The sequence below is a fragment of the Marmota monax genome, unplaced genomic scaffold, assembly GCF_021218885.2.
Source record: "Marmota monax isolate L192 unplaced genomic scaffold, Marmota_monax_Labrador192_F-V1.1 WCK01_AAM20220418_F8-fsc00243, whole genome shotgun sequence".
Lineage (NCBI taxonomy): Eukaryota > Metazoa > Chordata > Mammalia > Rodentia > Sciuridae > Marmota > Marmota monax.
In genome coordinates, this window is record NW_026694604.1 from 530,123 (window position 1) to 544,064 (window position 13,942).

Below are 13,942 nucleotides of genomic sequence, written 5' to 3' on the forward strand. Positions count from 1 at the left end.
ACAAAAGTAATTAACAAATTTAATACCTTTGAAAGTGATCTTCTTTAATTGTTGATTCATTCTAAACTTTAGTTTGTTTATACATGCAGTCCTGGGGATTGATCCCAGGGGTGCTCTAGCACAGAACTACATCCCCAGCCCTTTTCATTTTTATTTTGAGGCAGGGACTTTCTAAGTTGCCCAGGCTGGCCTTGAACTTGTGATCCTCCTGCTTCAGCATCCTGGGTAGCTGGGATTATAGGTATGCACCACAGCATCTGGCTTAATATTAGTTTAATTCTGTAACTACTATTAAATATTAAAGATTACCTTGAATTGCTTTTATTACACAAAGTACTTTCTATCTGTAGCTATACATTTTAGAAGTGACTCCTTTCTCTTCCGCTTCCATATCTTGCCACATCTCATTCTTCATAGTTAACAATGTTGATGGTTAGTACTTCTTATCCCAGACTTTTCTAGGCATGAAATATGTACGTGTAAATATAAAATTCTTTTGATGATGAAAGGATCATATTGTATAGTTGGTTCTGAAACTTTTGTTTTTATTAATAAGCCCATAGCAGAGTCACACAATACAAAACAATGTTCAGTCTCCTTTATCTCTGAATTGTCAGTTTTACTTCCTTAGAGTTATTTGTATTTTCAGAAATTTTTGGTGTATGTGCAAACATCTATATTTATCTGATCTTTTTTTATTAACAAAGTGGGAGCATACAATTCTCCATATAGCTCCTTGTTGCTATTACTGCTATTTGCCTCCCCTTCTTGGTTTAATACTGAATTTTGGAGCTTATTCCATATCACATAATGTGTATGAATGCTTGTAAGTGCTCAAAAATGTTAATTGCCATTACTATCAGTACATAAGCAGTTTTCCTATTCCTTTTTTTTTTTTTTTAGTCTGCAAAATCTTCTTTGCATAGATGCACTAGTTCCTTTTTGGTGAAATTTTAGGATACTTCTAGTTTTGAGCCATTATAAATGATAGTGTAGTGAACATCTTTTCTCCAAAGTCCTGGTATGGAGTTTGAATGTATCTGCAAGAAAAATTCCTGTTAAAAGAATGTATCCTTTTTTTTTTTTTTTTTTGCTGGGTGCGGTGGCGCATGCCTGTAATCTCAGCAACTCAGAAGACTGAGGCAGGAGGATCACAAGTTCAAAGCCAACCTTAGCAACTTAGCAAGACCCTGTCTCAACATAAAAATTCAAAAGGGCTGGGGATGTAGTTCAGTGGTAGAGCACCCCTAGGTTCAATCTCCAAAACTGCAAAAAAAAAGTGCCCTTTAAATTTTAAATTTTGTTAGCTATATAGAAGGCAGTTTGGCAGTTGGTTGAACCTGTGTACATTCCCACAGTGAATTTAAGAGAATTCCTGGGTCCTTGGCCCTTTCCAAAATTTTCTTGAATATAGCATATAAGACAAGGCTGAATAATATTAGAATATAGTTAGTAGTTAACACAATTTAAAATTCTCATTTTGACTTATTAATTCTTGTCATGGCTTCTGTTACTTCTTTAATTTATGCGGAGCTTGTTTTAGATAGAAAAGCCTTCTGCTTTACTGACAGTTTGCCATTAATTTGAAAGACATGGATATTCTTGACATTGCATTGATCAAAAGGATGATATTTGGCCCTTTTATTAATACATAAAAATATTTAAGGTCATTGTTTTTGAGGTATTGGGGATTGAATCCAGGAGTCCTGTACCACTGAGCCACATCTCTATCCCTTTTTGGTTTTTATCTTGAGGCAAGCTCTCGCTGAGCTGCCCAGGCTGGCTTAGAACTTGTGATCCTCCTGCCTCAGGCTCCTGAGTTACTGGGATTACTGGCATGTGCCACTCCGCCTGGTTATAAGATCACTGTTTCTTTATAATTGCTAGTTCATGGTTTCCAAGATGGAGTACTTAGTGACTGTCATCAAGTAGGAAATGGCAAAGTAATGGTATTGATCTGACCCAGGATAGTGTGGCATTCTGGAATGTTAAGAGAATTCATTTATTATTATTATTCTTTTTAAAATATCTAAAGCCATTGAGTGCTCAGCTACATTGGTTTGGGGAATTTGTGATTTTTCAGACAATGGTTGTTGGGGAAATTTCTGCCTGGGTTTGTTTACCAGCCAGTTGATGATTTATAGATTCCTTGGGCTATAATTTTTCCATCAGGCAATGATGATGCTACTACTTGATTCTGTCAATTCCTCGGAAATTTTTAGGCCAGAATGCAATGTTTTTTAGCCTTTTTTAAGAAGAAAAGTGTCTATAAATCCAAAGCATCCGTTTCACTAATGTCTGACTATAATTACTAGGACTAGGGACTTGTGGCCAGTGCTGTTTTGAATCACCAGCCTTCCAAATCTAATAAAAGAAAGATCACAACCAGGCATAGTGGTGTTTACCTCTAATCCCAGCAACTCTGGAGGCTGAGGAAGGAGGATTGCAGGTTTGAGGCCAGCCTGGGCTACTTAGTGTCTTAGATCCTGTCTCAAAATAAAAAATAAAAAGGGTTGGGGATATAGCTCAGTGGTAGAGCACCCCTGGGTTCAATCCCCAGTACTCCCCCACACCAAAAACAAAAACAAAACAAAAAAGCCCAAAGCCCAAACCAAAGTCGACTTGTTAAAAAATGTAAAATCCAGTTAAAACCTAGTTGAGGTATGTTTGTTTTTTGTGTCCAGTGCCAGCTATCTCCTTTCAGAAGTGTTAACTTCTGCCATCAAGAAAAAGAGTAGAGAAAGCTTTCTTCTTCAAAATTTCCTTTACTTTGTTTTTCAAAATACATCCCCCCACACACTTACCCACACACCCTTAAGCCTAGCAGAACTTGTGTGATTTGTTTCAAGAAAACTAGTATGTGAAACTTTGGATTTAGGGGCTGAGGGTATAGCTCAGTTGTAGAGTGCATGCTTAGCACCATTCAGGAGGTCCTGGATTGAATCCCCAGCACCGAAACCCAAAACTTTTGGATTAGGTTCTGATTTATTATCATTATTTTTTTAAAAAAATTTTGTAGTTATAGATGGACAGCTTATTTTATTTGCTTATTTTTGTATGCAGTGCTAAGGATCGAACCTAGTGCCTCACAGTTGCTAGGCAAGCACTCTGCCACTGGCCCCAGCCCCTATTGTTGTTATTATTTTTTAACGATCACTTATGAAATTGTTCTGGAAAGCTGGGCATGGTGACCCACACCTGTAATCCCAGGTACTCTGGAGGCTGAGGTAGGAGGATCACAAGTTCCAGGGCAGCCTAGGCAACTTTCCTCAAAATAATAAATTAAAAAGGGCTGAGAATGTAGCTCAGTGATAAAATACTCCTGGGTTCAATCCCCAGTACCAATAAATAAATAAGAATAGTGCTGAAAAATGTAACAGAAGATCTGGTGTTACAGATAGAAAGAGACTCCCCAAGACCAAAGTAACCAATTCAAGATCATAGACAGTGGACAAAACTATAGTCTTTTAAACTTCTACTTGAGTATGCTTACTAGAGTTTCTTTGTAATTTTCCTTAAAGATCATGTAATATAAATGAACAAGGAACTGATGGTGACAATTTTTACAGCAAATTATTCCACACAGTGGCACTTTAAAATCTATTTTCCAGGTCTACTACTAGGTGTCAAAAAGCAGGCACTTCAAAACATGGTATCTTGGAGCACCCCCTCACCCAGTTTGATCCCAGTTGGGGATCAAACCCAGGCATCCCACATGCTAGGCAAGTACTCTACCACTGAGCCCCATCCCCACCCGTATCTTACACCCCTGAACACTAACATCTAAAACTCAAAACCTAAAGAATCACTGAGCCAGCCTGTCCTGTTGACAGGTCACTGGGAGGAAAATATTTACCTTGTATATTTCTCAGTGCAAGAATTTATGTAGTGATATAATGATCTATGTCAGCATTTATACATTCCTTTGCAATAGTGCTGGCAAGGTCATTTACCTGGAGGATCTGTGGAGTTGAAGGTCAGAGCAGGAGAAGCTGAAGAACAGGTTCTCTTCTAGATAGTAGTGTTTGGAGTGTAAGAGCTGCCAGTGACTTGAATAGGTCATTTAATAACATAATAGGTAAAATCAGGTAACCCATCCACCACTGGACCTTAACAAGGTGTCTGCAGAACACAACTGGAAGGGGATCGAAGACAGAACCTACTGGATGATCTTGTAACGCGCGAGAGACTACTTCTGGCATCCTTTAAGAATGAGGGTGCAGAGCCAGACCTAATCAGGTATGATATTTTCTTTACAGGAATTACTTGGCTGGTGCAGATTTACTTGCTGTTATTACAACTGTTTCTTGAATGGTTTCAGATCTTTATAAAATTTTTTTGGTTCATTTGTAGTATTTGACTAAATTTCTATTCAGTTTAGTTTTTATTTTCTAGATTTAGTAAACTTGGTATGTTCAGCAGCATCCCATATGGGGTGGATGAGAATCACCTGAGATTTTCATCACACTCAGGTAGAATACAGCGTCAGAAAATTTGATTTGCATTCTTTGCTTGAGTTTTCTGTATTGTTAGCTGCCTATAAACTCCTGAAGTCATTACTTATCAGTGTGGGGAAATGAGTTTTGTTTTAAAATTGGCATTGAAAAAAATGTGTCTGATAAGACTGTAGTCTAGGACTCAGGGAGGTAGGGGAGTGAGTTGGTTGGATTCTTTCCCTGGCTCTTTGCCACGGAGTGATTCACACTCTTAAGAGCTCACAGCTGCTCAGAACTGAGCCCTGTTGGAAGACCCCGAGAAGAGTCTAATTTTCAAGGCTACGGTTAATGAGCCATAAATTGTTACCTCTTTGCAGTTGGCCTTCCCTCTGCTTCTAGAACTCTCTTAACTTCGTTGTGGAAACCATCCAGGAAGGGTATGTGTCCACTGTGGAGAGGTAGCTAGTTTCTGCTTAGTTCCTAGTAGGAATAATAAGTTTCCTGAGGGCAGTGGTGTTGTGTTTTATTTATTTATTTATTTGGTACTGGGGATTGAACCCAGAAGCACTTTATTACTGAGCTACATCCCCAATCCTTTTTTTTTTTAATTTTTATTTTTTAGTTGGATACAGTATTGTTAATTAATTAATTTATTTTTATGTGATGCTGAGGATTGAACTCTACAGGCCTCACCTATGCTAGGTGAGTGCTCTATTGCTGAGCCACAACCCCAGTTCCCCCAATCCTTTTTGAGACAGGGTCTCTGTAAGTTGGTGAGTCTGGCCTTGAACTTGTGATCCTCCTGCCTCAGCCTCCTGAGTCTCTGAAATTATCGATATGCACCTCTGTGCCTGGCTCAGGGCAATGTTTTTTGACCCTAGCCTCACAGTACCAGGCTCCACCCCAGCTCAGGCCCAGTGGGTGGGGTGGGCGGGGTGTCTCAGGTGATTCTCATAAGCATCCAGGATTATAAAACCTGCCCTAGGACTAAGAGAAGAAGATCCAACACGTTCTTTCCCACCGGTCCCAGGCGTCCTAGGAGGAGGCAGTTCAAGGTTTTCAGAAAAGGAGGAGTTGTGCTCCTCTCTTGGTAGTGTCCTAGGAGACCACAGTCTGTGGTGGGCTGACTGACTGTGGCTCGTGATAGTCTCTGTAGTGTTTAGGCTCATGGATGCAGGGTGAAGTGAGTGGATGATGACGGTGATCCTGGCTGACGAATAGAACAGGTGAGCAGAGGAGCCAAGAGGGGCATTACACTGAAGGAAGAGGTCTGTTAAGAAATGAATAGATGCATTCTGCCATTGTGTCTAACAAATTAGAACAAATCAGTTAAAAAAAGAAATCAGATTAGGTAAATATATTTTCAACAATAAAACTGTAAAGTAAAAAATTAATAGAGGCATGCTGGGGGGGAACATGTTTCACGGGGGAGAAGGGGTCAAGAAGAGAGAGAAGATGGTCAGAAGGGAGAGAAAGCGTTTAAATAACCGTACTTGGTCATGGCAGAGGTGAGCATGATAAATTGTTAGCATTTGGTGAGAGTTTGTTAGGGGTTGGGGTGCGGGGGTGGGGATGGGGGCAGAAAGAGTCCATTAGGCACCAGACTCCATTTATTGCTCTTTGTTAACTGTGTAATTTAATGATGTTGAAGGGGCCAGCTTGAGAATTAGCTGACCCTAGCCGTGCACTACCAGAGGGAGAGGGTTCCTGGGGGTGGGTTGTTTGCAGAGCTTGGGGTAGAATCCAGGACCTCACACATGCTAGACAAGTACTCTTCACTGAGCTATGTCTGCTGTTTTAAATTTTGAGACAGGGCCTCAATAAATTGTTATGGCTGCCCTTAAACTTGTGATCCTCCTGCCTCAGCCTCCGGAGTAGCTGGGATTTCAGATGTGTGCCACCGGTCCAGCCCTTATGTTTTTTGTTTAGTTGTTGTTTTGGTCCCCTCTTTCCTGTCTGTTCTCTCTTCCCTCATTTCTCTTGTGATCTCTGTGTCCTTGCTATTCCAAGTGGGGCCTGCAGAGGAGCAGCATCAGCGTCACTTAGAGGCTTGTTAGACATTCAGAAACCAACACCCCAACACCCCAGCCCAGACCTGCTGAATCAAAATCTGTATTTTAACAAGATCATCAGACGACTCAAAGGCAATGCTATAATTTGAGAAATACTCTTTGTATTGTTTGTAGCACTTTGCATCAGAATTACTAAAGGGCTTACCAAAAACAGAAGGAGACAGAGAAATACTAGTGTCTGGACCGTATACTTGGCAAGTCTGACCAGTCATCTTGGGGTAGGGCCTGGCTAGCAGTAAGCCTGGAGGATGCTCCCCAGGTGAGTCTAATAGGTAGCAGGTGAGAGCCGCTATCTCCTTTCGTGGCACAGTATAAAGATCTCAGTAGTCTACACCTGCTGTTGGTTTTCTGCATGCCAGGCATTATGCTTAGTTTTTCGTGTGCGTTTGCTCAGGAGATCTTCACAATACTTTACGGAAAAGAAACTAAGGCTCAGAAGGTTTAATTCTAAATTTCATTGCACCATACAAGGAGCTGAACTAGGCTTCAGAAGGACTCATCTTTGTTGCTTAGTTGTTCCCCAATCATTTGGGCGTCAGAATCATTGACCTTAAATTGGGGTTTGTGTTTTGCCCATTTTTCATCGTTGGTTGCCATGTTAATCGTTGATTGCTATGTTAAGGGCTGCAGGCTTTAAAACCCTTATATATACAAGGTGACATTACTGCAGCATTGTGTCTCCCCCAGGTGAGGAGGGTGCCCACATTGCTTCCTTGCAGTGGAGACCTTCTGTCCTGTTACCCCAAATTCTCTGCAAGCTCCTGACCTCCTCTATCAGTCTTGGTCCATGTGCTGCACCTGGTGCTCTGCCTGCCCATCTCCCCTTCCAAATCTTGTTTGTTCTGTGTCGTCTTTAATCAGTGCTCAGCTTGCTGCCTATTGTCCTTTTAGCCAATCTCACATTAATTTGGCTGTGGAATCGGTGTCTGGCAGTGACTTGTCTTATGGAGGTATTTTAACCAAAGCCTACTTGAATCCTAGAATTTAAACTGAAATAAATTAATTGGTGGGAGAATTTGGGGGAAATTAGCATGTCAGTAGCAGAGATGGATTTTTTTGTTGGTTGGTTTTTTTGGACGGTAGGCCTTCTAAAGTCCTCTTAAATCCTACCACTAGGATGCCCCTGCTCTTCAGTGCATGTAGCTGATACAAACGGAGGCCTAAAGCTGTTACTAATTGGTTTGCTGGTGAATGGTTGGGGTGACATGGGGGCAGAGAGATCAGACTGAGAAAATGTGAAGCAAAGATAAGTGAAGTCCTGAGCATTGGAATAACTAAGGTCACTGGCCAGACTTATATACATGCTCTCAACATGAAACTGAGGGATGTGTGTGTGTGTGTGTGTGTGTGTGTATATGTGTATATATATATATATATATATATATATATATATATATATATATATCTGCTTGTCTTTTTCATTTAGGAATAACTCTAGAATCATTCAGAATAAGCTTTCAGAAGAATTTTGTTTAAAAAGTATGTAAGCATTGCAGAGGAGAAATGATTACTGAGGAGTGATGGGGAGGAGGTGCTAATGGACATGACAGATGGTGATGATCCATTCCACATGGCATTCAGTGTGGCCAACAGTAAGACAACATTGTGACAAATAGATATCAGCCACCAAGAAGAAACAAAATCATTGCAGGTTTAAAAAAAAAAAAAAAGAGAGAATGGCAGATGGCCTGGAAGGTGAATTCTTATTGGCTAAGATTGCTTTAGACTACTGCATTCACCCAAACAGTAATATGTCTGCAGATACTTGTCCAAAAAGTGCAATAGACATTCCAGAGGAGTCAAATCAATAAGGAAATGAATACTAGGTAAAATCACTCTGAAATAACTTCAAGAAAAAGTTTCAGGGAACCTTGTAGAAGGATTACAAAAATGTGCACTCTAGTTGCATTGATCCAGCTGATCGGGGAGTACAGCACCATCACCGACTTCAGATCAGCAATAAGTGTAACCATGATTTGCATGAATGAGGCCAAGATAGTTCGTCTTGGATTCGGTGTTTGCTGGTCTTTGATTTCTTTCACCTGCTTATGTCAGTGTTATTTTTGCTTTTATCCCTCATCCTTGAGGCCTGTCCTATCCCTGACTTCTCATACCTAATCATTGTTTTGCCTGGACCAAGTTTCAGCTCTGAGCGTGTGGATTCAGTCATAGACATGACCAGTTTCAGCTCATAATTTGACCATATGTTCTGGCCTCCCAATTGTCGGGTTGCCCACTCATTTCTAATACCAACCGTTAGGACTTTTCTATCCCCGGAGAAACTCCATTACCTTTTTTGCCAGTTGATTTCTCGGGTGTCTCCAGTGGCTCTCAAAGATTTTTCTGAGTTCTTCTCACAGTTGATTCCTAGGGCTCCTCCAACATTTTTGTTTACTTCTGAAATTCTTGATATTAGGAGGTCAGTTTGGTTACTTGTCACTTTGGGATGGGCCAGGAGCACATATGTTTCTCTTAGGCCATGACTGCAGAAACACAGTGGCCAGAAGGCCTTGTCAGAACTTGAAAATGTTACTTACTCGCCCTGTGATACATTTTGTTGCTAGTGCTGCATTGACAAGTTAAAGAACTGGGGTTAATCTGCTAACCAATGTTTCAGAGCCCTATAATATTTACCAGCAATACCTCAAAATCAGTTGCTCTACCAGAGCTCACTTGGAACCCCATGAGCCCCTCTGCCTTCCTAGAGCTCCCTACCTCAGTTTCCCTCTTTCCTATTTGCAACTCTTTCCCTCTCCATCCTCATGCCCGAGAGTCCTCCCACCCGGCTCTTCTCTCTTTTTTGCTCTTCCTCCTCAGATGTGGCCTTATTAAGGGGAGAAGAGTATTGTCAAACTTCGGTTTGGATTAGCATTTTCTTTAAACATTAATGTGCCAATCACATGATTGAATGCGTAGCTGTCATGTGATAGAATCTTCATTTTACCTTAGGATTACTGGTCATTATTCTAGAGCAGTAATCCTTGGTCCAAATAAGCAATGGTTGACTAATTTAGGGCGTTTGGCAACTCGTTAAACAAGTCTCTGTGCAACAATGTCTCTTAGAAGAAGATAAGCCCTGACTCATAAAGCAGTGACACAGCTTCTGATTTAAAAGCCCACTGCCCTTTATATTTGAGAGCATTGCTAAGTCTTACAATTAGTTGAATCTTTGTAAAGAGAAAGAAAAATCATTGCATACTCCACTGCTCTGTGACCATCTCAAAGATTATGTGATTAACTCAGCTGCAGTGGGTGGCTAATTGGCTAAGCTTTAATCTTCACACCACCAACTAGGTAGAGGATTATAGGGAAGAGGAAGTTATTTAGAGTTTAAGATCGTAGTTATATGTCAGGAAGAATATGTTAAGGGGACCAGTTGCAAAAATCAGTGAAACGTCCACATTTTCTTAGAGTACATCTTTCATTTCCAATATATTTCTTTCTTAAGCTACTGAAAAAAAACCATGGTACATCTAATGTCTGTTTCCTATCACCATATGGGTGGGCCTGATGGGCAAAAGAAAAATTTACATGAAATCTTACGTGAAAAATACCCCTTCCTCCTCTTAAACCATTGAGTGTTTTATTTTAGTTCAACACTTGGTTTATAAGGAGGATTTGTCTGAGAATAACTGAATTTCCTAAAGAACCATTAATTTATACTTTGTTCTTTAATGTTATTAACCCACGACTAACATACTCTCCTAGAAGCAGGAAGTTGCTGAGGAATTATACTGGCATCATGAGCCAGCTCATTGAGACGATAAGTCATAAATATTTGTTGCTTTTATTTATGCCCAGAAATATGGTAACTCCTAGTTTTTCTGACATGAATGTGCTGAGATTTGTAACGTTTTGTTTCTCTCTGTTTGAAAAAGTTCAAGGATGCTTGGGCCAAAGAGGTATTAAGGACAGTGGAGGAATATTAATGAAATTAATTAATGCCTGCTAATTTAATAAAGCAAGAATGTAGTGGTAAAACCTTCTTAAATAGTTGTCTGTTGGGTGCCTACTGTGCTGGAAATGTGTCAAAAAGCCAAATAGCAAAACACCTACATTTAGCAACTAAGCTGAGTTGCCCATCTTGGTTACCCATACATATAGTGATGTGGAATATACAGTGGAATGAAATAAAAAATATTAAATCAGTAAGTAAATTCAGGAGAAAAGCATGTTGTGCTTTGAGAGAGTATCAGTGGGAAACCTGTTTTGCTAGGGAGGCCCCATGGTTTAATACTGAATCATTTTTCTTTTTTGACAAGTGTATATTTTGTATCTCTCTTTTTTTGGTACTAGGGATTGAACTCAAAGGCACTCGACCACTGAGCCACATCCCAGCCCTATTTTTGTATTTTATTTAGAAACGGGGTCTTGCTGAGTTGCTTAGGGCCTCGCTGTTGCTGAGGTTGGCTTTGAATTCTTGATTTTCCCGACTCGGCCTCTCAAGCCGCGTGGATTACAGAAGTGTGCCACCACACTCTACTTGTATATTGTATCTTTTTATATATAATTTTTTAGTTGTAGCTGGACACAGTACCTTTATTTTATTTTAGGTGGTGCTGAGGATTGAACCCAGGGCCTTGCATGAGCTAGGCAAGTGCTCTACTGCTGAGCCACAACTCCAGCCCTGTATTTTGCATCTTGATCAAGATTTTCCATAACTGGGGCAAGGATCAAAGCCTATACACTGCCAAATGAGTTTTTAATGAATGGACATTGTTCTACTTTCTTCTGTGTCTCCCAGCAAAGTTTTGCTGATTGAAAGGTTGACTGAGTCAGGATGTAGTAGGTTGTGCTATGATACCTAAACAGACCTGGGAATGTCAGGCTTTTATACATGAAAGCTTTCTTTCCTGCCTTGTGTTAGGTCTGGCAGTTCTCTTGGAAGGTGTGACTCAGATTCCCGTTGTTTCCATCTTAAGGCTGTGCGGTCATGACACATGAACTCCATGTTTCCCCTGATTGGAGCAGAGAAGGAATATGGAGAACTCGCCCTCTTGCATGCTTTGGCCTGCAGGTTTCTTACATTCAACCCATTGATGCGTCATGTGGCTCCGACTAGTGAGAGAAGCTGGAGACTATAATCCCTTTCTGTGCTCAAGAAGCAACTGAAATGGGACACACACCTTTGTCTCTGCCTCATTTTTTGAGTAATTTAAGGGGGAGATAAGTCACTCTGGTATAGTCTTGCTGCCTTCTCAGTCAAAAAGATTAGAATTGGAAGTTAATAGAAACACACGAGGTGGGATTTGTTCATTTATAATGTCCGATCTCATCTCGAAGAGGTCAGTCAGGTAAGGGAAACAAAACAAACATCACACCACGATGAAATGAGTATGAACAGGTGTGTAAATGTGTTGTTTCTGTGGCAGTTGGAGGAGTACTAAGTACAGGGTCTGAGTAGAGAAGATGGTACTTATCGTACTGCTCACCCCAACAATTAAGTGGGTGCCTGGGTTTAGGTCACTATAGTAATATACACTGCCCTCGACCACAAGGAACCCGCAATGCTGTAATTACATCCTGTGTAATAAATTCCTAGTTAAAGCAGGGAAAGGGTTGATGAATTTACCAGCCCACTGATGCCACCCGGGATCTGGGTTCTTTTCTCCTTGTTTCTTTGGTGCTAAACCCGGGGACACTTTACCACGGAGCTATATCCCCAACCCCTCTTATTTTTTCATTTTGAAGCAGGGTCTTGCTCAGTTGCCAAGACTATCCTGGAACCTGCAACCCTCCGGTCTGTCTCTGGAGTGGATGGGATCACAAGTGTGTGCCACTGCACCAGCCCAGGATCCTGGTTCTTGGCACTCTTCATTCTGCTTTCCTCAGAATGTTGGCTTTCTCTTCACTGACTCCTCTTCTGGTCTCAGAATAGCTGTAGCAGCCTGAAGGCACACTAGGAGCATAACACTCGCGGAGGAAGGGGATATTTTGTATAAGTGAGATACTCATATGGCTAAGAAATCTAAAAAGCACTTAACAGGATTCACTGAAGACCCTATCACTGTCCCTTATTCCTCAACACAATTGTTACTGTTCATTTTTAGCACATCCTTCTTCCAGGGTTCTCTTAAGCATTTACCAACAAATACAAATATATTTTTTATTTTCCTCCATCTTTCACACATGTGCTAGCATGCTCTGTGCCATTCTACAGCCTTATTCTGTCACCTGGTCAATATCTTGGGAAATTTTCCCATTCAGGACAGTTTTGTGATTAGTTTTTATAGGCTTAGAGTATTTCATTGTGTACACATACCATAATTAACTAGTTTATTAATAAATAGGTTTGTTCTCAGTCTTTTTCTATTATAGAATCATAGTGTAAGAGATTTTGCACATATCTCTAGATCCTCAGAAGTAGGATGACTGGGTACGAGGGAATGTGCATTTGTAATTTGGATAGCATTTGGCAAGTTGCCTTTCAGAGGGCTAGAAACAATCTAGATTTGTGCCAACAATTTCTGTGAGTGCCTGTTTCCCTGTGGTTTTCTCCAAGGAGAGCTATTAAACTTCTGTATCCTTACTCCAAACTAATATATAATGATAGTTTCATTATGGTAATATTACTACGTACACGTATGGTGAATTAAGGTTACAAAGTAATTTTTCTGTTTTTCCTAGTACTTTCGTTTTATAATTATAATATTGTATCCATTTAGAATCTGTGACAAGGAATATAAATTCCACTTTTTTCCTTTCCTTGCTACCTTATTTTTGTCTTATTATTATTATTTTTTTTATCAAATAGGTCATCTTCTCATTTTCAAATTTTAGATTCTGGCTTTATCATATAATACATTCCTGTGTACTTTCTGGACTTTGATGTGTTGGTTCTTACATGTTAGTACCTTGTTTTATAAAAATATCAAGTCTTTCAGTTTCAGTACATGATAGAGCTAGTCTTCTGTCATCAAAAATCTTTTTAAGCATTTCAATTTTTTTTAAATGAACTCTACAGTCAGCTGATTCAATTCCAAAATAGGAGAAACAATTAATTTTTTAAATTGGGATTGTGCTGGGTGTGGTGGTGCATGCCTGTAATCCCAGCAGCTTGGGAGGCTGAGACAGGAGGATGGCAAGTTCAAAGCCAGCTTCAGCAAAGGCAAGGTGCTAAGCAACTCAGTGAGACCCTATCTCTAAATAAAATACAAAAATAGGGCTGGGGATGTGGCTCAGTGGTTGAGTGCCCCTAGGTTCAATCCTGGGTTTAAAAAAAAAATGGGATTATATTAAATCTTAAAATCCCTTATGTTATTTTCCTATCTAAGAACATGGGATCTAACCCCCACATGTTATTTGTTCATGCTATCTATTAGTAGTGTGTTCTTCAAATAAGTTAACACATTGAATTTATTCCTGATTATTTCTTCCATAATGCTTTTTTGATTATTTGTATGAAAGCTTTTTTTGCTGATGTCTGTTATTAAT

The 13,942-nt window shown here is 40.0% G+C and overlaps 1 protein-coding gene across 1 annotated transcript in view; it reads left to right on the forward strand.

Moving 5' to 3' along the window:
* Stx8 (syntaxin 8) overlaps nucleotides 1-13,942 on the forward strand; it is a 258,115-nt gene that overhangs the window by 13,445 nt on the left and 230,728 nt on the right. The window contains exon 4 of the mRNA XM_046422179.2: nucleotides 4,129-4,239. Within this exon, the coding sequence (XP_046278135.1) occupies nucleotides 4,129-4,239 (111 nt within the window). The remainder of the gene's footprint in view (nucleotides 1-4,128; nucleotides 4,240-13,942) is intronic.